At 41.8% G+C, this 24553-nt stretch overlaps 1 protein-coding gene and 1 pseudogene across 14 annotated transcripts; one reads left to right on the top strand and one right to left on the bottom strand.

Annotated features, from left to right (window-relative positions):
- The first annotated feature begins 9866 nt into the window (after nucleotides 1–9866).
- Nucleotides 9867–14999, top strand: LOC121798219 (RNA-binding protein 25-like). Of its 14 annotated transcripts, none has more exons than XM_042197122.1 (9): nucleotides 10278–10419; nucleotides 10752–10834; nucleotides 11428–11443; nucleotides 11618–11862; nucleotides 12003–12152; nucleotides 12427–12868; nucleotides 12971–13636; nucleotides 13719–14293; nucleotides 14634–14999. In XM_042197122.1, the coding sequence occupies exons 4-9, from the start codon at nucleotides 11650–11652 to the stop codon at nucleotides 14883–14885; spliced, it is 2298 nt and encodes a 765-aa protein (XP_042053056.1). In that variant the 5' UTR covers nucleotides 10278–10419; nucleotides 10752–10834; nucleotides 11428–11443; nucleotides 11618–11649; the 3' UTR covers nucleotides 14886–14999. The 14 variants fall into 14 exon arrangements, with proteins under 14 accessions (XP_042053044.1, XP_042053043.1, XP_042053053.1 ...); XM_042197121.1 differs by having other exon boundaries at nucleotides 11428–11494; XM_042197119.1 differs by lacking the exon at nucleotides 10752–10834 and having other exon boundaries at nucleotides 10237–10419.
- An 819-nt stretch (nucleotides 15000–15818) lies between these two features.
- LOC121800569 lies at nucleotides 15819–24439 on the bottom strand (annotated as a pseudogene).
- Between the last annotated feature and the right edge of the window lie 114 nt (nucleotides 24440–24553).

The raw sequence follows: 24553 nt of genomic DNA, 5'->3' as shown, positions 1-24553 counted from the left end.
CTCTCAATACAAGAACTTCACACTCACAATCTATCACTCTAAGCAAACGCTAGCTAGTGCAAGAATTCTCTTCTAATTGTGTGTGTAATCTGTGTTTTGCGTCTCTCACTACTGAGCTCTATCGAGCTATTTATACAAGATGCAATCAAGAAATAAAATCCAACTAACTCTATTTCCCAAAGTTAGTTATAACCGCTGCTCGGCTAAAACCGAACTGCCATTCTTGGTTAGCAATCGAACTGCATTTCTCGGCTATCAACCGAACTGCCATTCTTGGTTAGCAACCGAACTGCATTTCTCGGCTATCAACCGAACTGCCTTTCTCGGTTATCAACCGAACTGCCTTTCTCGGCTAGCTCAAAGCCGAGCTTTATTTCTTGATCTCTTCTCGGAGCTGCCGAGGCTCCACCACTCGATCACAACCGGACTCAAAGCCGAGCTTCATTTCCGAGCTCAGAAGCCGAGCTCCAGTAGTTTGCATGGACACACTTTCACAAATCTCCACCTTGTCCTTGCAAAACTCCATCAATATCTGGATTCCCTTCTCAATCCTTGTTACAAGCTTCAACACTCCACAATCTCAACCAACTTCAAACAATGTTTGAATTTCGAAGTTGGCAGAGATTTTGTCAACATGTCTGATGCATTTTCTTCGGTAGGAACTTTCACCACATTGATCTTTCCACTTTGAATCTCATCTCTGATGAAGTGTCTCCTCACATCTATATGCTTCGACCTCTCATGGAACATTTGATGTTTTGCTAAACATATAGCCGAGTTGCTGTCACAGTTAATCTTCACTGCTCCCAGCTTCATTCCTAAATCTTCCAAGATTCCTTGCAACCATTTTCCTTCCTTTGCAGCCTCAGTCAGAGAAATATACTCAGCTTCGGTTGTGGACAGTGCAACCACAGACTGCAAATTTGATTTCCAGCTGATTGCTGTGCCATATAGTGTGAAGATGTAACCACTCTGAGACTTTCTGTTGTCTAAGTTAGCCGCATAATCCGAGTCACAGAATCCTTCTAGGACTTCCCTCTCCTCAGACCAAACTCCACCACCAAACTTCAAGCCAACCATGACAGACCCTTTCAGATATTTCAGAATCCACTTTAGTGCTGCCCAGTGATCCCTACCTGGATCAGCCATATATCTGCTTGCAACGCTTATGGCATGAGCCACATCCGGCCTTGTACATATCATCAAGTACATCACACTTCCCACTATATTTGCATAGGGTATCCTGCTCATCTCTTCTCTATCTTCAGCTGTCTTTGGCATCTGTTCTTTACTGAGTTTGAAGCAGCTAGCCAATGGAGTGGATACTGACTTTTCACTCCTTACCTGGTATTTTTCTACCACCTTTCTGATATAATCAGCCTGAACCAATTTCAGTTCTTTCTTCTTTCTGTTCCTGACAATATCCATACCCAAGATTCTCTTGGCTTCCCCAAGATCTTTCATATCAAATCTCTGCTTCAACTCCTCCTTGACAGACAGCAGCTCACTCTTGCTTGATCCTGCCAGCAGAATATCATCCACATACAGCAGTAGATAGGCCAGTATTAGATTTCCACTTCTCTTGACATACACGCAGCTATCAAAACTGGATCTCTCAAATGCCATCAATTCCATCTGCTCATGAAACTTCTTGTTCCACTGCCGGCTGCTTTGCTTGAGCCCATATAGGCTTTTCTTTAACAAGCAAACTTTCTTTTCTTCTCCCGGCTTCTCAAAACCCTTAGGCTGCATCATATAGATCGTTTCCTCTAGATCTCCATGCAAAAATGCTGTCTTCACATCAAGTTGATGCAGCTCCCAGTTGAAATGAGCAGTCATGGCCAATAAGATCCGAATGGAAGTGTGCTTCACCACTGGAGAGAACACCTCTGTGTAGTCAATACCCTCTACTTGTGTGAATCCTCTAGCAACCAGCCTTGCCTTAAACCGTATGCTTTCAACTTCCCCCACCTCTACTTTCTTCTTAAACAGCCATTTGCAACTGATCAGCTTCTGAGTCCCTGGATCAGTCACCAAAATCCAAGTCCCATTTTTCAGCAAGGACTCTATTTCTTCTTCCATGGCCTTGATCCATTTCTGACTTTCCTTGCAACTCATGGCTTCTTCATAGGTTGAGGGTTCTGAAAACATGAGTACTTCTGCTACACATAGAGCAAAGAAGCTCATGTCATAATCTGAGAATCTGCTAGGTAGGCCTGCATTTCTTCTTGGATTTCTTCTGGCCCCTTGAGCTGCAGCAGCTTGCTGCACTGGTGACTCCTGCTCACCTGTGTTCTGAGTATGTTGAGAGCTAGTTGCTCCACCTTCTTCTTGATTTCCTGTGATCACAACATCCTCATCAGTGTCTGTTCCAGCAGATTCTCCACCAAACTCAAGGTTTTGCATTTCAGAGCTACTGCCACCACCAGAGGGCTTCCCATCATCTTTAAATGGCATCTCCTCTTCATTGAATGTCACATCTCTGCTCACAATGATATTTCTGCCTTCTCTATCCAAATTCCACAATCTGTATCCTTTTACCCCATCTTGGTATCCCAACAACACACATTTCTTTGCCCTTGGCTCCAATTTACTCTGCTTAATGTGTGCATAAGCAGCACACCCAAACACCTTCAAGGCTGAGTAATCACCTAGGCTTCCATACCATCTTTGATCTGGGGTCTCATTGGATATAGCAGATGATGGACACTTATTGATCAGATTAGCTGCAGTAGAGACAGCCTCTGCCCAGAATCTCTTTGGCATTCCAGAGTAGAATAGCATGCACCTCACCCTTTCTAGCAATGTCCTATTCATTCTTTCTGCCAGCCCGTTCTGTTGAGGATTTCTTGGCACGGTCCTATGCCTTCTTATCCCTTTCACCTTACAGAAACTATCAAACTCCGCAGACAGAAACTCCATGCCATTATCAGTCCTTAGATATTTAAGCACTGAGCCCTTTTCATTCTCATATCTAGCATGCCATTCTCTAAATTTTTCAAAAGCTTGGGACTTCTCTCTTAGAATGTAAATCCACACTTTTCTTGAGTAATCATCTATGATGGAGATGAAATACTTACCTCCACCTATGGATTCAGTTTGGGATGGCCCCCACAAGTCACTGTGGGCATACACAAATGGGGCTGATGAAGTGTGTTTCCCACCAGAAAATGGCAGCTTCTTTGCCTTTCCTAGAATGCAAGATTCACATTTCTTTAGGCTGTCTGATGCACTTAACTTCATCACTCCTTGTTTAGCCAGCTCTCTTATGCCTTTCTCACCCACATGTCCAAGCCTGGCATGCCATAGATGCAGGTCTTCTGTCTGGGCAAGATTCACAGCATCAACCACGGTTTCACCCAGCAAATAGTATAGGCTGTTCTTTCTCTGGGCCTCCATCACAATTCTGGTGCCTTTTGTTACTGTGAGGATCCCATCACCAGAGTTGAATCTGCACCCTTTTGACTCTAGCATTCCAAGAGATATTAAATTTCTCTTGATTTGAGGAATGAATCTGACTTCTGTGAGAGTCTTCATACTCCCATCCTTCATCCTCAATCTGATGTTCCCAATGCCCTTGACATTGCACACTTGATCATTTCCTAGCATCACTGATCCTTCCCAAGCTGATAATTCTTGGAACCAAGATTTGTGTGAGCAAATGTGGAAGGAGCACCCTGAATCCATGATCCAGCATTCTTCAATCTTGGCCCCTGAGTGGATATTCAAAGCTTCATTATCTTCAACATCCTGAGCCAGATCAGCAGTCTCTATGTTCCCAGCCTTTTCTTGCTCTTGTTTCCTCTTCCAAGCAAAACAATGCTTCTTTAAATGGCCCGGTTTCTTACAGTAGTGACAGCTTCTCTTCTCCTTCCATACTCCACCTTCTTCCTTCTTCTGGAACTTCTTCTTGGAACCCCTTTTATTCTGATTATTTTTCACATGCAGACTCTCAGCTACTGGATCAGTTTGTTTGTTATTAGCCTTCTGCGATTCCTTCATCTTCAATGCAGAATGAATCTCTTCATAGGTGACCTTGGTTTCTCTTCCAAGAAGCACTGCATCCTTGAAGTGCTCATAACTTTTAGGCAGGGAATTGAGCAACATCAATGCCTTATCCTCATCTTTAATGACCTCATCGATATTCTCAAGATCATCTATGCATTTCCCAAACTCCTCGAGCTGTTCAGAAATGCTCTTCCCATCTGAAAACTTGAAAGCAAGAAGCCTTTGCTTCAAATGTAACCGGTTCGCCAGAGACTTGGTCATGTACAATGACTCAAGTTTCCCCCATACTCCTGCAGCCGTCTCCTCCTTGGAAACTTCCCTTAGCACCCTGTCCGTGAGGTTCAAGATCAGGGTGCTATAAGCCTTATACTGCATATCTTGAAGCCTTTGCTTCTCCTTTTCATCAGCATCAGGTTTGCCTTCTTTAGCGTCACCTTCATTCTTCAAGATATCCCATAGGCCTTGCTGCATCAAGATGGCCTTCATCTTCAGCCTCCACAGCCCAAAATCGTTTCTCCCGGTGAACTTTTCCACCTCGAACTTGGCTGTAGACATTTCTCAAAACGAGCGGTGGGCAATCGCCAAGATCAGCTTATACAACGGAACCTCTAGACACGAACTCACCCAGAAACCAATCAATCGGCAAATCGTGGAAGTCTTCCCACAGACGGCGCCACTTGTTGGGTCGTGATACCGCCGATCTCACACACGCACGAACGAGGAAATAAAGCATGCAAACGATATAACGTGGTTCGGTGATAATCCACCTACGTCCACGGAGAAGATGACCGGAATCTTATTGATGGAACTCTCAATACAAGAACTTCACACTCACAATCTATCACTCTAAGCAAACGCTAGCTAGTGCAAGAATTCTCTTCTAATTGTGTGTGTAATCTGTGTTTTGCGTCTCTCACTACTGAGCTCTATCGAGCTATTTATACAAGATGCAATCAAGAAATAAAATCCAACTAACTCTATTTCCCAAAGTTAGTTATAACCGCTGCTCGGCTAAAACCGAACTGCCATTCTTGGTTAGCAATCGAACTGCATTTCTCGGCTATCAACCGAACTGCCATTCTTGGTTAGCAACCGAACTGCATTTCTCGGCTATCAACCGAACTGCCTTTCTCGGTTATCAACCGAACTGCCTTTCTCGGCTAGCTCAAAGCCGAGCTTTATTTCTTGATCTCTCTCGGAGCTGCCGAGGCTCCACCACTCGATCACAACCGGACTCAAAGCCGAGCTTCATTTCCGAGCTCAGAAGCCGAGCTCCAGTAGTTTGCATGGACACACTTTCACATTTCTCTTTCTCTCTGCCATGCATCTGTTCACAGCCGAGTTCCGGTGAGTGCACTCAGCAGTCAGCAGCTGCTCACCTCTCTTTTAGAGTGTCCACTATAAGGTGGACACGCCCAATAGCCCTGCCCCAGATTTTTGTCCATAGCCCCAGTTTTTTGTCCTTAGCCCCAAAATTCTATTTCCGCCACACTATAGTGGACAACTCCAATAGCCCCAAAATTTTATAATCAATTTTCATTTTTAATCAAGTGTAATTTAAATAATCGCAGTGTAAATAACTAGAATACGAGGTAATTAGGCCGAATATTCATTGTATTGCATACAGGTAAAATTATACAACGAATAATGAAAATAAAATACAACTACAAAACTCCGGCACCGTCTACTCGGTGTCGGAGTCGGCTTCCTCGTCTTCCTCTTCTTCTCCTCCTCCTCCTCAAATTCCGGCACCGTCTACTCGGTGTCGGAGTCGGTTGGGTCGGTAATCTCCAAAAGCGGAACGACTCAAATTCCGTTGTAAAGCGGGCGGCGTTGGTGAGGATCTCCACGACTGAGATGGAAGAAGGGGTGGACTCGATGCCCACGGTGGGGGAGATTGATTCCAACTCCAAGACTGTGACGGAACCGCATATCCGCCAAATCCCGACGGCTGAGAAGCATATCCGCCAAAACCCGACGGCTGAGATGGATTGCTGTCATATCCCGATTCCTCAGTGTCGGGTGATTCGTCGTCTCCTCGGTGCATTTTGTAGAGAGTGTTTTTGTAGAAAGTGGGTGTATGGATGTTGTGAAAATGGGAGTGGGGGAGGAGGGAGAGTGGTATTTATAGATATGAAAAACGAAAAAAAAAATTTCAACCCATGCGGCTATAGCCGCGGCGGATTTCCGCCACTATAATAGCCGCGGCTATAGCCGCGCCTATACCATGCACGCCGCGTCCTCGCCCCGCTCGCGGCGAAGCCTCGTCCGCCGCCTTCCACCCCTTCCGCCGCGTCCACCCTCGCGGCGGACACCCCATCCACTATAAGCGCCGCGCCTTCCGCCCCGCCATCGCCCCGCTCGCGGCGACCGCCGCGTCCACCTTATAGTGGACGCTCTTACCCATTTAAAACAATACTCCATTTTTAGAGCATCCACAGTGGTTATAGCTCAGTCATAGTCTAGCCACTAACTCCTACTACCACATCATCAATACTAAAAATTCTCCTGCCACATCAGAAATAGCCCAGCCATATCCTAGTCATATCATAAATAGCTCAGCCACATCAATAGCCACATCACTAATAACACAATATACGGAATTTAATTTACGAGACATATACGGGAAACATTAATAATACTATTTTAAAAAAATACAAAAATTTAAAAAAAGTACAAAATTTTTTAAAAAGTACATTAATAAAAAAATTACATTCAAAATCGAAAAAGTATATTACTTAAAAAAAAATCACTCGCCGGCTCTGTTGCCTCCGCCGTCGCCGTCGCCGCCTCCGTCGCCACCACCACCGCCGCCTCCGCTGCCACCGCCGCTGCCGCCTCCACGCAGATCGTCATTCATGCTCTCGAGCAATGTGAAGAGAAATCTCTTCTCCGGGGGGTCCGTCGCCGCTCGCCATTCGGCTAACGTCTTCACCATCATCTGGCGCGTTTGTTGACGCGCGAAGTACTTGAGATCCTCTGTAGACTGGCGGTCAAAGGGGGATGCCGACTGGACCTCCTGGGAACCCCCGGCGACCCCCCTCGCCTCCCGTTGCGCCCGCTTTAGCCCAGCGGGGCGAGGTCGGCGGCCGAACGAACGAGGGTTGGGGAGCACCACGTCCGTCTCGGGGAGGTCGTGGGAACCACCGCTGCTGCCGCTGTAATCCCCGGTATAGTTCAATCGTTGCTTCTTCGGCCAGCCAGCGTCGACACCTACTCGGAATTTCTCGGAGTCGTTCAACACAAGATAGCAGTTCCAGTAGGTGAAGTCCTTATACAACCCGGGCTGGGGGAAGGCTTTCTCCGCTATCCTCCTGCAGTCGTCCTCCATTTGGCCACTACTCTGCATGCGGAGGGCGTTGGCGTACAAACCCGAAAAACGGGAGACGGCAACCCTGATTCGGTTGCACGCCTTCCGGCAATCCTCCCCGTTGTGTGGCCTCCCCTCCGGGCAAAATAGCTGGTAGGCTGCTGCTACCTTGCCCCACACGTTGATGATCCTCTGGTTATTAGAAACAAGAGGATCGTCGCAAACACTCACCCACGCCTTTGACAGCGCAACATTCTCCTCGTCCGTCCACCTTCTCCGTACCGTGGGGTCATCCTCACCCGGCTGCGACGACTCCCCGACCTTCTTTCCCTTGCCCTTCTTCTTTGGGGCGCCACTACCCTGCACTGCTCCCCCCGTTTGAACGGGAGTTTCCGGAACTCCGAGACTATCAAACCCCAAATCCGACAACGCAAAATCATCAAAACCGCTCGGCGTGAACTGCGCATCCGTTGGGGTCGATGTGTGCGATGAAGCAGTCAAAAAATCAAAACTCGGGCGATAGACGTCCCTCGGGTATCATTTGCATATTGGGTGCCCACCCCGGCATCATTTGCATATTGGGTGCCCAACCCCGCATCGCCGGGAACCCCCCCGGCGGACTCCCTCCGGTCGGCATCCCGGGTAGCATCTGCTGCCACGGGTACATGTTGTAGTACCCCGACATCTGATTCCATCCGCCTCCAACGGGGATTGGGGGAGTTTGAGAACCGCTCGTCCCTGAACTTGGCTCGTTGTTCAGATCCATTTCTCGGTGTTGATCTTGTACAGAAATTAAGATAGAGAGAGTACTCGTTAATACAAGTGGTGCGAATGAAAATGAAGTGCAAATCGCGTATATATAGTGTTTCGAAAATTAAAAATCAAAAATAAAAAATCCGCTGGGCTATGCGCTGGGCGATCCGGGCGCTGCAATGGAGCCGAGCGGATCGCCCAGCGCATAGCCCAACGGTTTTTGACCGCCTAGCGCTAGGCGAAATTGATTTCCGGAAAACCGCTCGGCGGTTTTCGTATCCTCCAATGGTTCGCCTAGCGATCGCCTAGCGCCGGCGCTTGGCTAGGCGGTGCGCTAGGCGCCATTGTGGATGCTCTTATAAGCAAACGCAGTTATTGCCAAGTCTAGAGTTCTTTTTTTTTTCAGAGTATGAAAAAGGTTCCCATTTATGGATCGATTAATTTTTTTTAGTATGTTTGTAATTTTAATTTGTTCCATTTTCGAATTAGAATTATTTTTATTAGCTTTAGTTTTTTTTGGAGTAGCTTTAGAAAATTAGGATTTCTTTGAATGTGTTTTAAGTATCGTTCTTTAAGCATTTTTATCAGACTTATCAAACAAACAGATTTTTAGTTATTATATTAAAACTATGTTGTTGATTGAGCTATAATTGTTTAATGAATTACTCCTCCTATATGGTCTTGTTTACAATTCTTTGAATGTGTATTCAAGGGTGTCGATTCCCACCCTTTGTATCTTTAATAGTTACTCAATATTCCTAGCATACTTAATAGTGTCGTTGTCGAGTGATTATAGAGAGATTGTATCAATTGGTATTAGAGCTAGATCGTACCATCAGCCATGCACTATCTGGTTCGACCAAATCTCACCGGAGACTATCCTTACTTAGAACAAAAAATGGACATGATTCTCGTTGTATACCTAGGTTGGATGGTCGATAAAGATGTAATGACATCTCGTGGGGTAATTATACCATACATAACATCTCGTGGGGTAATTACATCATATATACAAAATGTTTCACAAATATTTCAAATTAGTACAAAAGGTTTTAAGTTAGCATGGTTCACACAAAAAGTTCCATAAAGATTTTTAATTAGTACATTATGTTAAAATATTTAACACCGTTTAACTTTTTTAATGTTCAAAGCTCTAATAAAACATGTATCACAAAGCTCCATTAATGCATCTCTGTATTACCACACTTGCTTAATCTACGATATATATATTAATGTTCCCAGCTCCTTCACAAGATCTTTGAAACACATTCTTAAAATACCAACAAAACTACAAATCAAAATTTTGAATCCCATCCTTAAATATTCATAAACCAAGACTAAAAATTTTAGTTGAAATACTTTTGAATCAAATCTAAGAATCTAAATGCCGCAATTAATAAACATTCAAAAGTGTAAACCACTTGAGCCAAACATTTCCTAAAAGTAGACAATTTACTTATTTTTTCACAGAAAGAAGCTATCAGATTTTTTTGAAGCAATTAGGAGAGAAAAGCTAAGTTATTTCATCTTCTTGAAGGTAAACTCTATTCCATTTACTATTATTCTAATGATAAGTTGGATGATTTAGAGTAATCAAATTAACGGTGTTAAAGAGTTTAACATAATATACTAATTAAAAACCTTAATAAACTTTTTGTATGTAATATTCTAACTTAAAACTTTTTGTATTAATTTAAAATATTAATAAAATATTAATGAAACATTTTGAGTATGGTGTAATTAGTCTAATCAGGAGCACACATGTCAGAACATTTACCGCCAACAAAACCCAAATTAGGGCTTAGAAATCTAAGCGTTCTGTGAAAACTGAAAACCCCCAGAACTGGAAAAGCGACAACTTCATCATCATCATCATCATCATCATCTACCAATGGCGGATCCAACGCCAGCGCCGGAAACAACCGCCGTCGCCGCCGATCACAATCCCGCTCTCCATAAATCCGAACCCGAACCTGAATCTCGAACCGCCCAATCTGATCCATCTCCCACATCGCTTCCCCAATTTCCAAACCCTAGTCCTAGCGGCCCTCCGCCTCCATCAGTTCTCGTTGCTCCTCCACCGGCGATGCAGCCCTCCTTCCGCCCGGCTGGGACGCTTGGCGCCGCTACCCCGCAATTCCAACATGTCTTCCCCTACCAGGCTCCTGGTGTTCCACCTCCAGGAGTGGTACCAGCTCCCACGGTTGGGAACGGCCCGTTGGCATCGGTGCATCCGGTGATGGCGCTTCCTTATGCCATGGTCGGTCAGCCTATGAGATACGGGCCGCCTACGTCGAATGGCTACCCTGGTATGCCTCAGCCTCTTCACCAAGGTGCCATGCCTCCGGGTGGGTTTTCTCTCTATTTACGATTAAATTTTTCTCTGAACAAGACTGGATATATGAGTTGTGTGTGTGTGTCTTAATTTTGCATAGTGATGCACTTTCTTGTGGATTTATAACGAAATTGGGCTATTAGCTGAATCACCTCTCATGATCATTACAAAGTATCACGCTTTAAGAAAACTGATCCCTAATTGATTTGATTTTATGGGCATAAGTGTGCTGCTATGCTGTATTTTACAATGTGTTAACAGAAAGAGTATACGAGGCATAAGGGATAGGGAGGGGTACATGTTAGTCAGATTAGGGGTATCGATGACGAGATGTTTTCTCTACAGTGTCTCATGATTGTTAACGGTGGGAAAAGTTGGAAGGCTTCATTAGAGACTGAGTATCCCTCACACTTCAACTCCTTTTGTTGGTATGCACACATTTTTAATTTGCTTGATTTCATTGATTTCTACTGCATTTGTTCTAATGGAATATATATTGATATTGTAAGTCCAATGCTTTAGAAAGAATAGAATAAGGAAAAACATAGGATATTTGAAAATTAATGACTGAAAAATGTGATTTTTCCATTCCAATCTTAAGTGGTTCTGGTTTGCTGTTTACTGAGTAGGCTATTACTGTAGTGATAAAAATGTTTAGCCCTTTTATGGGATGTTAATTTTGAACTGGCGACAGCAGACTATGCTAACAGTTGAGTGCAGCTATGCCTCTCATTCAAGGCATCAAAATCATCCTAACCATACAATCTTCCCATGTGATTTTTCTTATGCATGTAAATAAGAAATCAAGCCTTAAATACTAGTTTTATGTCTGAAATGTGTTGTGGTTTGAGTGAGAATTTGGTTTAGTCATCTCACTTCTCGAATTAAACCTTCACCTATGGTGCCTCCAATTGGATAGTTTTGGCATGCCTTCTGTTTGCAAGTCAATGCTTAAGGTATGCCCTGTTCATGCATTTCCTGTATCATGAATCCCAATGTTATTTTCTTGATGTTCCTTCAGGTTATATGTTCAGCTGGTGAGTGTTGTCATGCCTGTGCTGCAATCTCTTATTGCTTTGATGTTTTTGGTAACAACAGTTGATTCATCTTGTTAGATCTATTTATGCTTGATTCAATCTATAGTCAGTTGATATGTAATTTGATTAGCATGCTGTTGACAATCTGCCTAGTTTTGTGGCCTCTTCATGCAGGAGTACCTCGTTATCCTTCTCCTTATGCACCAATGCTTCGGCCAGCATTTCCTCTGCGGCCATTGGTTGGTGTTATGCCACCATTGGCACGCCCTCCAGTTATCGGAATTCGTGGTCCAATTATTCCTCCAGTTGTTAGACCCATTACTCCAAGCGTTGCATCAGCAGAGGAGCCACAGACGACTGTATATGTTGGGAAGATATCATCAACTGTGGAAAATGATTTCATGTTGTCTCTCCTGCAGGTTTGATGTAGTATCTTGAAATATTGTTCTCTTCTATTCCTTCTCTTGTTGGATTCAACTTGTATATGTATGGAATTTTGTTTGAATAATATAGCTTGATGTTCATATCAACCAAGCCTGACTTCTAACTCTTTCTGAAGCTTTGTGGGCCAGTAAAGAATTGGAAACGTCCACAAGACCCCACTGGAACTTTGAAAGGGTTTGGGTTTTGTGAATTTGAGTCTGCTGAAGGAGTTCTTCGGGCATTGCGACTACTTAATAAGCTAAGAGTTGATGGACAAGAGTTGATGGTATGATTTACTGCCTTCTGTTAAGAGATATACGTAATTCTTCAACTTTGCTGTGTTAGCCTCATCATATTTATGCAAGATGCTGATACCTCATGCTACAATTTCTCTTACATTAGAAATCTTATACTACAAGTTGTTGACGTTTCTGGCTTTTTGGTTCACGTACTTAGTTACTCTTATGTGTATTGTGTGCATCATATATCCCTCCCAACTATGAAAGTTGAGAAGGACTTTTGCTCTTCTGCTGATTTATTATCAACTTAATGATCTGCAGTTAAATGTTAATCAAACAACACGGAAATATCTTGAGCGTTATGTAGAGAAAAAGATAGAAGGATCGAAAGCCAGGGAATCTGCAATTGATGGTTCAGACAAAGAGGAAGCAAGAGAGTCGAGCTCTGATACTGACAAAGCTGTTAAGTTGACTGAAGAGTCTCTAAAGCCTTCATCGGATGAACAACAGACAAAGGATAACAGTGAGCCGAATAAGGAAAATCCTGAGGCTGGCAGTTTTAGCCTTGTAACTGATGAAGACAGGGATGCAGACCGTGATGCTTGCGAGAAGCTCACAGGTATGTTAGAGGAACGGCTGAAGAACAAACCACTTCCTCCTCCACCCCCACCCCCACAAACACTTATTGATGGACCTGGAAACTCAAACTCAGAGCAGCCTTCTGGTTCAAAGGATAGAGAACCAGAAGGTGGGGTGAAGAACGGTATGTAATTCTAACAGACCTGATAATCTGTCCAGGACTTTTGTTTCCATGCCATAGTAGTTGTTCCAGACATTGATGAAATGCTTACACTTCATTATGCAGATACAGAAGACAAAAATGATGATGACAAGACTGCTGAGAGCAAACCCTCTAGTGAGCCTGATGGAGCAGGAACAGGTTCTCCTGATAGGAGTAGAAAGCTTGATAGGAACAGGGATCGAGACCGTGACCCAAGACGAGAAAGAGAAAGGGAACTTGAAAGATACGAGCGAGAGCGAGAGCATGAACGAGCTAAGAGGGAGAAGGAAAGAGAAAATAGGAGTCGGGAAGATGAACGGAGGTATAAAGTGCGTGAAAAAGAATGGGAATCCAGAGAAAGAGAGAGAGAACATTGGCAGAAGAGAGAGCGAGAACGAGAGAGAGAAAGGGCTCATGAAAGGAAGTGGGAAGTTGTGGACCAAGAACGTGACGGTGATGATGGGTATGGAAAGAAGAGGAAATATAAGATCAGTGATGAAGAGAGGAAACGAAGACAGAGGGAGAAGGAAGAGGATCTGGCTGACAGAGTGAGAGAGGAGGAAGAAATTGCTGAAGCTAAAATGCGAGCCGAAGAAGATCAGAAGAAACAGCTTGAGGTTCTGAAAACAGAAACTGGTCTGCCAGTTACTGGATTAGAGAAAGCTATCTCGCCAAATGAAATCAGTGCTGAAGACCAGGGCAAGGCTGATCAGACCTTTGAGCTCAAACCAAGTCCTAGAACTTACGAAGGTATTTTTTTCTTCTGGCTTAACTTGTGATCGTATTCCAGTTTGGGGCTCACCACCTTTGAACTTACATATACTTTTACCAGTTACAGGTGAAGGGATGCTGCAGGATGGCACCAGCAATTCATCTAATTTTGCTCTGGACATTCAACAAAATAGCAATGTGCCAACTAAAAAGTTGGGCTTTGGGCTTTCAGGATTCGGAAAGCGAGCTGCTGTACCTTCAGTTTTTAATGAGGATGAGGATGAGGATGCACATAAGGAAAAGAAGATGAGGCCTCTAGTTCCAATTGATTACTCAACTGAGGAACGGGAAGCTATTCAATCTTCCATGGCCGAAGCCCCAACAGCTAATGTGGCTGCTGCAGCAGAATTTGTGAAGCGTATCTCAACTGTTAATCCTAAAGAAGTTGATGGAGAAAAAGAAAAAAGTAGACGCTCTCATGAGAGATCCGGCCAACGTGGCCGTGATAGACATGAGGAAGAGAACAATAGCATCCGCGAGGAGAGCAGAAGAGATCATTCTGAAAGAGAAAGATCAAATAAAACAAGGACCCCAGAAAAGCAGAAGCTTTTGGATGCTAAGCAGTTGATTGACACTATCCCAAAGACCAAAGATGAGTTGTTCTCCTATGAGATCAACTGGGCTATCTATGATCAGGTGACTACCTCTATGCCTCTTTGTCGTATTATTCCTTTTTGATTAATCATATCCTCTGGGGGTGGAGGGCGTAATTTATTATCATTTTATTCATTTTGCTTTATTGTTCAAAAGGCTGTGATAAAATAAACTCATTAAGATCATGATATTAAAGACCAAACATTTAATTTCATATAGGAATTGTTAGACAGGAAATTCGTGAATTGTCATTCTATGTTAGTTTTTCTGTTAATGTGGTTAGTACTATTATTTAGGGGATGATTTGAATTCTTATTTAGGGTATGATTGAAAGATAATGTGCATAATAGTTTCAAAGCAAACCTACTTTTGTACTTTACAGAATGTGCTGCATGAGAGAATGAGACCATGGGTATCAAAGAAGATAACAGACTTTTTGGGCGAGGAAGAGGTCACACTAGTAGACTATATCGTGTCTAGCACTCAGGAGCATGTGGATGCAGGTGAGATGCTTGAGAGGCTCCAAACTATATTAGATGATGAAGCTGAAATGTTTGTGCTCAAGATGTGGAGAATGCTTATTTTTGAGATCAAGAAGGTAGAGACTGGCCTGGGTCCGAAGCCCAGGGCCTGAGCGAAATGAATAAACATGTTGGTTTAATCAACGCATATTGATCACGGCACCGCTCATATCTTGTATTGGAGATGGAATAATTTGCAACAGTTATAAATTTTGTAAGTTTCAGCATATCACCTTTGGTGCAGTTTCTTAATTGGCGTGCTTATCTTATGCTCTTCGAAATCAAAATAGTGTGCAATCAAAAGAGCGAGAGAAAAGGAAAACCATCGTTTTACCTTTTTGCTGAATCAGGTTACTTTGATTGAGGTTATCTACCGCAAAGGTTATTGGGCATGGGATTCCCATACGGCTTTCCCATATAACTACTTATTTCATTACACCGTTGTGATGTGGTAATATCCCTATGTAAAAGAAATCAAATTTGTGAAATCTACCTTAATAACTATCCTCGGTATTTAAAAAACCCACCAACAACTTCTTCGATATTTATGTTAGCATGTTCATCCACCAGGAAACATGTATAGAATGTTTGAATTGGGACCACTATCAAGTAGTACAAAAATGAAGGGACATTTGAACACAGGGAAGGCACTGTACTTTCACAAAAAAACGGAACCACAATCACTTATTTCATTAATCCAACATTGGACCACTATCATAGTCGAAAGTGAATTAAATTGCCAAAGAAATCCAGACTAACCTTCTCTGTATTCAATCTTGAACATTTTCCTCCTCTTGTGGGAAAATCCAGGTCTTAGTTTTGAAATATATTGTGTTTTTAAATTTCTTTATGATTTAACTGTCGAATTGTTTTTGAGAAATTCATGCAAAAAATAGACCAAAACAATAAACTGGAAAACCAAAAATGGACTTTAGATGTTTTACAACAAACATTGGCACTTGAGTGAATGACAGATTGCCAGTAACACCTTATTTACATAGCTGATAGGAAGTGGAAAAAGCACAGTAAGAGGAATAACAGAAACATAAGTATACTTGCAATCTCAGGAGGAAATATAATTGACGTTTCTTTGAAACAATCATCGTAATGTAGTACATTATACAACATTTCTTTGACCTTTCACTGTTTCACATACATTTAAAAAAAACGAGGCTGAAAATTACAAAGACAAATACTTGAGTTTACAAGATAGGCTATATACATATAAACCTGTTTCCTGTGCCTCAATAAAACTGTAGTTTTAATCAGCTCTGTAACTCCTTCGATGTACACACACTAACGGAAAAAATGACAAACAGTGGGGCAAAGCATATCTGCCTTCATCTTCTTCCACCGAAAGGTGTCTAAGGATCCCCCCCCCCCCCAACGATTATAATGATAAAAACTTGTCTGGGACACTGCCCAAAAAAATTGTAAATAAGCAGTTTGAGTTTATTTCGACATCAGATAAATACCAACTTGTTTTTTTCCTGTCTCAGCTCAGATCCCTTCTCCGCTTGCTAGATCTACTCCTAGTTCTTGGATTCTCAGGAGAATCTGGCTCTGGCACAGGTGTATTCTGAAGCGTTGGGCTGCCAGGATTTGAAGGATTCTTTGGAGTTGGACTTTCATGAACTTCCTTATCTATTGCACAACTTGGCTCTGAGACCTCCATTGCAGTGCCGGGCAGCGGTTCCCCGTAAGAGATGGCTGCATCTAGAGAGTAGATGCGCAAAGCAAGAGCTGAGAGAGTAGTGATTCTAGCCGCAGTTGAAGGTGATGACCAATACCACCAATCATTTTGTAAGTACTCACTTTTAATTGTGTCCTCAAATACGATTGTAGCCTGTACCATCTGAAAGAAGAGAGAATACAGAACAACAATGAGATGTGAAGCACATCAAGACCATAGAATTCCTTGCCTAAAGTGATACCATCGATATAATCCACAGTGATACTTATAGTCAGAACATTTGAAAGAACCAGATATGTAAGCTTCAGGAAAAAAAATTTAAAAAAATGGCATCAGTGAACTCAAAAAAGAGACCTATTGAATATTACAAAAGGTATGGTCTGCACGCAAAAGCAGATTATTGATTAGCATGTATATTTCACCTTGAGATTTGGGCATATAAAATGCTGAGAACCAGAAGGGGAAGGGTAAAAAAAATTAAAGAGAGCATAAATGAGAAAAATCTCCATCATGATACAACTTACAGGACCTACATATCAAACTAAAACACACAAATTGGCAAGACATCAAATAATAGAAAGGTGTGACTAACCTCATAGATTGATTTTGCAGATTTAACAAATGCACGCCATGCACATCTTCGATCTTGACCTGACCTTGATTTTCTAAGAGCATCTTCTGGTAGAGCAGCATCCATATCAAGTAGATTCATCTTAAGAACCCTCAAAATTTCAGAAGCTCTGCCTATTAATGGTCTTGATGAAGATTCACGAATTATAGTGCTTTTTGACAACCCAGATACTGATGAACCTTTGTCCTTTACTGAAGTAACTTGATCCTTCTCACTCATCAGTATGGATTTCAATCTGCCAGCAATAGATAGTTCATCAGATAGGCCATTTTCTACAGATCTTGATGACCTATGTGAATCTTTAAAGCCCCTGCTGTACATCGCCGCACTGGGTGGAGTATTCTGTTGTCTACTTCTCAAATCAGTAGGCCTTAAACTGGCCTCATTTGTTATTGCAAGGCTCAATGCTAGTGTGGAATCACTTAGATAGGGAGACTGGCCTGCCAACAGGGACGGGACGCCACCACTGCCAATAAGTCCTATGTCATTCACCCCATCCTTAACTGAGCTAGGAACAATGAACCTTGTCATAATCTCCTCAAAATTAAAGGGGCAATCAGCACGGTAGCCTTCCAGAGAAGTACGTCCACCAATTTCTTTCTCATCTGTTGATCTTTTTTGAGGTATGCCAATACTAGTGAGGCGTTTTTCCTGAGAAGCCACATTTCTTGCCTTCTTGCATTTGGTGGTATCTTCAGCTGTTTGGCTTCGTTTAGAACCAGATAAAGAAGCTTTACAGTTTTCTTTAGCATGTTGGCTTAGTTCCTCAGAGGTAGAAAAACTGTGATGACAAGAACTGCAATGGTCTTTAGAACGCCACAACAGCTCTAGGCATTGACATCTATACATTCTGCCACTCTGACATGCTCCCGTGACAAGATTCTGAGGAATAGCTGTTGCCTCAAACCTTTTGCAGGAACCATATTTTTTCTCCAAAGCATTTTTAGCCTTTGTAGCCAAAAAATTGGCAGATAAAGTTTTTCCTCCACCATAGCTTATTTCTCTTCTTTTAAGGATGTGATCTTCTGTATACACAGTGTCTTTCAGTTTGCTAGCTTGAAACTGTGAAATGGACTCCTTTAATTCTTTCTCCCTGACATTATTCTCTTTCAGCCATCCTACCAGTTTCTCAATTTCGGTATCAGATTCATAATACATCCACTTGTCAGAATCAGGAATACTGACAAAATCTCTGGGAGGCCTCTCTTTGGATGCTGTATCGCCACAAGCTATTATCCATGGCCGAGCATTAGGATAGTAAAAGGCCCAGTATACTCTGCCATTACAATCTCTCCCCAAGAAATCCCGCCGAAGAGATAACTCCACAAGTTTCAGCTCTATGTTAGCAATTGACTCCAACAAATTAGTAACTTCATTCTTAACAGTGCATACCTTGGGGCTGTTGCCTTGTGGAGAAACCATATCAACTTGGTTGGGACATTGATGGCCCCCAGATTCGTGAATGGAACTCACAGGTGCGGGTGTCACAAGTTCTGTCTCACGATCAGAGGTGGAGCTGGAGAAATTATTACCAGGTAGCACCTGAGTGGTAGAGAGGGAACCCTGTGTATCATTCAGAACAATGGTATGCCCTTGGTCGCTTTGCTGCTGCTGAGTGAAAATGGGTATCTCATTTTGCACGTTAGGTCCTTCTGATGGTTGGGCTTCGACAAAGATCTTCTCATGTTGACTTTGCTCCACTGCAAGCTGCTGACATTGTGTTTGATTCAATAAATCATCGCAACATCTAATTTAACTGCTTCTTGAAGGAGGCACATAAGACTGTATAGTAATCAAAACGTTGAGAGGAACCAGAGAAGAGCGAAAAAGAAGACTGACCTTTTCAGATGGATTTCCTCTTGTGATATTTTCGTTGGCGTGCTGGGAAGACGATGCATCTGATTTGAGATCTCCACGTATGTTGAATAAACTAGAATTTGTTTTCTCAACGCTTAAACCAAGCATATCTTCCTTAGCATTGAGAATTTTCAATTCAGAAGTGAGAGAACGTAGTTTATTCTGCAAATCAGCAGATTGAGAGGCACACTGATCCATATGATCCCGGACAGTAGCAGAGTTCAGTGCTCCATCAAAGAAGAACTTCAGGAAGAATATTCTCTGCCAAAAAGAAGAAAAAAAACATTGCTCATCAGAAAAGCTAAAGGACTATTGAAAATCATTAAATACTGACTACTGAATATCACCGAGTAGGAAAAAATTGTTCATCAACAAAAAGGAAAATGGTAGAGAAACAAATGTGAACAGCAAGGGCTTTTCCATATGATTCGACTGTATATCTGGTTTTCTCAAACAAATTGAACTCAGAAAAATCTTGAGAACATACCTCCTCGACTGTGAATTCCCAATGTTCTTTCACCTCCATCACTTTGCTAATCTGGACAGTTCTCCCAGAAATTTGCACGAGAATTCTCCAAGATTTCTTTTTCTGCTTTGTTGATTGGAGATTGACCCGTAGGTTCTAATGCAAGAAAGAGGTTGGCCACTAACACAGGAAGGGCAATACCAGTTTCCTTCCGGAATTCTTAGCAGTGGAGGATCCAAGCAATATCTGTGATACTCAGAATCACATTTATCACACAGAAGAACATTGTCATCATCCTTGTCCCTGCCGCATACTTTACACAGTCCCTCATCCCATGGAGCTCTAGGGAGCGCATTATTACAGACCTGAACAAGAATGTCATCTCTCTCCTTCAGAGCATCAGCACTTGAATCTTTAACATTGGAAATTTTAGCCATTTTTTGGATAAGGGTCAGAACCTGTAACATACATCAAGCATAAAAAGTTCAGGAAGAAGAAGAACAAATCCAAAATGAACACCATAGTCTGGGCGAACTCAAATTCACATCACTCTTTGACTGGACAATTACACACACCATTAGCTTAAGATTCAGCAATCATTTCTGAATAAAAAGTGGGAAGTTGTTGGACACATGCTCACAAGTTGCCAATACCTATTAAAGTTCTTGAACTGACAGAAAAGGGAAACTCGCCTCAAATGGAAGAAAACTCTAATTTCCAGACACTAGTAGTACAAGATACCAAATACCACCTAAATTATTAAGAAACACACATGCACTGAGAGAATAGCATATCAACCTCTTTCTCATACAAATCTTCAAACTTATTCCACAAGCTCTGAGCCACATCAATCAGTTCAGATCGATCACCATATGCAGTATGTATGTTGCGCCAAAACCTATAGATAAAAAGGAGCAAAAAATAAGGCATTTCAAACTTCAAGGCATTATGTCACGGAGGGTGGGAAGTCTTATATTTTAAATTTTAAAATTATTTATTTTCTACATACCAAACAAGACAATGACAAGAACTGTGTCTACTTCTAAATGAATTATAATTATCGTTGAAGTCCAAACACTGACTGAAAATAAAGAAAATCCAAACAAAGGATTGCTAGGAGCTCTGTCATTTAGTTAATATTTAGAACACAGAGGGCAGTTAGAAATAAAATGAATAGCATGAACTTTGAACTTCCTATCTTGTCCTAAATCTTTAATCTCACATAAAAAAATGTAGACACTAAGTAGAAAATTTATGCAAGCATTTTCTAATCAGGCCTAGCACTTTCCTGACGAGTATTTCTGGGAACATTTGATTTTTTAAATGAGCGAACAATTGCTAATACACAAGAAAAATTTACTTCACGATAAGAGTAGGTATGCATGTTGAGAAAATAAAGGATCTCAAGCTTCCATATGAAGAAGGGTCCACATCAAATGCAGTAGAAACTGGAAGCACAAAAGTGCAAACAACCAGAAGGATCTAAAGAAGCCTAGGCAAACTGTATATCAAGTCCATGAACTATGGGGACAAGCAATTATAAAAGGGATAAATGCCTCTACACAAACAGGTGGTCAGGACGAAGGAAAAAGTGAAGTCATAAGTAAATCACAAACCTCCCGAACATCATCAGCAACGCTTCATGAGATCCACCATAAGCACCAGCAGCCAACCTGAGATCATAGTTCTAAAGTCTAAAGGACGAGAACACCATTGCAGGATAGCCAAGAAGCCCTTCATCATCATTATCATTTGGGTCAAAATAATTCTTCCTAACAGGTTGCAGAAGACTTTGTCTTCATCTGAAGCGAGCAGCACAACGAAGCACCATACGACCTTGTTTAGTAATGATATCAGACATTTTGTCTTAATCTTAACATTTTCTTTTTTAGCAGGCTTCCTGCTGTGGATTCTCACTAGTAAACTCTTGCGAGGACTGAAATAACAGCTCTCTGTAGTCAAGCAACAGCAACAAATTAATTTACCATATACAGCTAAAAAAACCTGCCACATATTGTTTCAAAATGAAAGCATCTAATCATTTTCAACTAGAATAAAGACATCACCTTGGTTGGTCCTGATGCATTTCCTTTGTATACTTCCTTGCTTATGGCATGTTCCAGTTCCTGTTTAGCCATTCTGGGGGATTTTTGTTCAAAGCATCGTGGATACAATTTCGGATTCTGGCTCCGACATTTGTGGGTAATTTTCTCACAGGTTCAAGCGCGTGAGCCCACTCAGGGATAACACCATCATTCACCTCAATTGTTTGAGCACCATTGGCATCAGACTCTGACAAACATAAACTTATTATGTCATTTTTAGTCTTTAATGAACCAAATATTTCCTTCATAGCATCTGCAAGAACCTGCAATAAGATACAATGCAACGTTACTAATCAAAACATTTTTCATATTTTACAATTAGAGAATGTGAAGAAGTTTTTAGAAAACATCAAATTGGCAGGACGATCAAATTCAACCATCACAATTTCATTACATACTAGTATACTGTATAATACATAATTAGGGAACATTAGCAAGCCTTTGGAGATTGTATTCTGATCAAAACTCAGAAAGCTCTACATTTACACCATATACGCAATCAGTTCAAATCAATAATAAAGGCTTTCCCATTAACCAATCAGTCACTGATTTCCTTTTCTTGTTCATTTGTGTTTTTTCTGCTTCCATTCTTTATTAGTACTTATGCTGCCTGATACCGATCGTTTACCTGCAGATTGTGAAGATATTGATGCCCAAAAGAAGACGAGGATCTTGATGCCCATAACCATTCACATACTTACTTTTCTTTTGGGTTAGTCATCAATGTCCTATTTTTAACTAGTGGTGGTGATCATAGAACTAAAATCATACAGAAGTGGTGAGAATGAAGGCATTAGCATAAAAACTCAAAATTCTAGAGTTTTATCTACCTGGAAAAATTAGTTATAATGATCAAATGATACAAAGTAAAGGATAATGCCTACCATTGCATCTCCCTCCATTGCAGCTATGCCAGTTAGAGATCCACAAAGAACCCCACCATCACCTTGTAAGCAATGGAAAACTCTCCCACTTTCACGGCTAGCAATCTCTGCAGAATCAAGATTACCATCCATGGACAGCACAGCTAAAATGTATCGACGAGCAATTTCATGCCACGTAAGTTCATTAACAGGAAGCATATCAAGTTTGGTTTTCCTTAACTCAGCTAGCCAGCCCAAATCCTTTTTCCTGCTTCTCTTGGATTTAGATTCGCCGGCATCAAGATTAGGGCGCACATATACTGCTGCTTTTGACAACAGCTCAGTTACGAGCAATTTCAGCAGGGAGCCAAGAATCTTCGCCAAAAGAAGACCAGTACATCTGCCAACGGAGGATGATCCGCTTTGAGAAGCCTTGTCACAACTGGAGGAGGCACCGACTCCAGACTCGAAAGTTTCGTGCCTTGAATCCAAAGGGTAGCTATCTAACCAAGGATTTACAAGCTCAGACTCAAGTTCCTGAAAAGTGAAAGGCTGCCCAAGCTGTAGCACCTCTAAGAACGCCGCCAACCTAGCTCCCAGACCTGAAAAAAGATACTGACAAGTATAAGCACGCAGAATGTAAATCTTATACCATATAAGAGAACTGGGTTTCACCTGCAGAGCATCTCCCATCAGATATGATGGTAGCCTTCTGTTAAGTTGCTTGCCTGAAGGGCAGGGGTCCCTTTTTAGAGTATCTTCCATCCCACCCAGTTTTAGCAGAAATCTCTTAGAAGTTTCAGAGGCATTGTTGACTTTCTGCTCAACCTGCAGAAACCCACTTTCAACTGTTTGTAGGTCTGAAATCTGCTTCTCTTTTTTCAGTTTTTCATATCCTGAACAAGCAGTGACTTGAGGAAGCTGTTCTAGAATCTCTTGAACAAATCTTCATTCAGACCAAACCTGTCTTGCTTCAACCATGATGAAAGCATTTCACAGGCCTTGTTAAGCTCATTCTCACTCTGAACCAATGGAGGGATGCTAGCAGGTCCTTCAAAACAACAATACCTTGATAAAGAATCAGCACCATCAAGGTTTCATTATTCCTTTTAAACACATCATGACAGCAGAAGAACTTGATCGCACCCTTTTGCTTGTACATCTCACGGCAAGCATACAAGAAAGCTTGAGAAACGTTTTCCCACACAGATGATATTGACCTGCCCTCAACTTGAAATTCCCCATCATATCATTTAGTCCTACAGCTTTGTTTACTTGATTGCCAGTTCTCTGAGGTGTACTTCTAAATTTGAATTTGAAGAATTATCTTTGCGGGGATTATGGGCCTCTTCTCTCTTTGAAGTAGAGAGACATTTGTCTAAACATGGGGCAGTTTTCTTCATTTAGCAGTGTGATTGTTGATATACTATCATCATCAACCATCTTGAATGCGGCTAAATCATCTAACCCTCAAGTCATCACCTTTGCTGAAAGCTGACTTCTTCTAACAAGGATAGTTGAGCCAACTGGTGTTGACTGCATGTGCATGGGTATCTTTTAACTTTGAAAATGGGGCCACTATCACCACCATCTGAACCTCGCACATAAAAAGAGACCCAGTAATCCTATCATGCCAGCTACATCTGTATCCCACAGGCCAGATTTGGTTTCCATTGTGGTATGACGGTCGTGGATCAATATTGCCAGCTGATATAAGATAGAAATCATGGTACTGAACTGGGAAGTCCTCCTGGGAATAGAGAAAATATATGTCAAGAGATGTACAACCAAGTTCACAGTTACTAAAACGTCAAGTTAATTAATAGAATTGCTGTGCCCAAGCTGCCATATCAATATCAAAACATTTCCAAGAGCAACTTTTAAAAGCCGCAGATATCCTATTCTGCCAGCACACTGACTAGCTCCAGAAGTAGTAGAAGCAAAGTTGACAATAACTGATCAATTAAGGATGGATATCAAAGCTCTGCTTTTAGCTTCTAAGTCGACTACTGAATGTATGTGCACTGAGTGCTTCACTTCACTTGGCACCATGACATTTGAATGATTTTTAATCATAATGGTGAAGATATCAGTTACACATGCAATTAAGATTAATCATAAAAACCAGAAGTTCTTGTATTTAAGTTTCTATAGTAGTTTGAGAAT

This window comes from Salvia splendens, chromosome 4 (assembly GCF_004379255.2).
Source record: "Salvia splendens isolate huo1 chromosome 4, SspV2, whole genome shotgun sequence".
Classification (NCBI taxonomy): Eukaryota; Viridiplantae; Streptophyta; class Magnoliopsida; order Lamiales; family Lamiaceae; genus Salvia; species Salvia splendens.
Note: the sequence above shows the minus strand (reverse complement) of the source record. Positions and strands in the feature narration are given on the sequence as shown.

Coding starts and splice junctions, on each gene's coding strand:
- LOC121798219 (XM_042197109.1), top strand. CDS start 9,963: ATGGCGGATCCAACGCCAGCGCCGGAAACAACCGCCGTCGCCGCCGAT. Junction 10,420..11,617: donor CCAAGGTGCCATGCCTCCGG/GTGGGTTTTCTC, acceptor CTCTTCATGCAG/GAGTACCTCGTTATCCTTCT. Junction 12,869..12,970: donor AGAAGGTGGGGTGAAGAACG/GTATGTAATTCT, acceptor TTCATTATGCAG/ATACAGAAGACAAAAATGAT.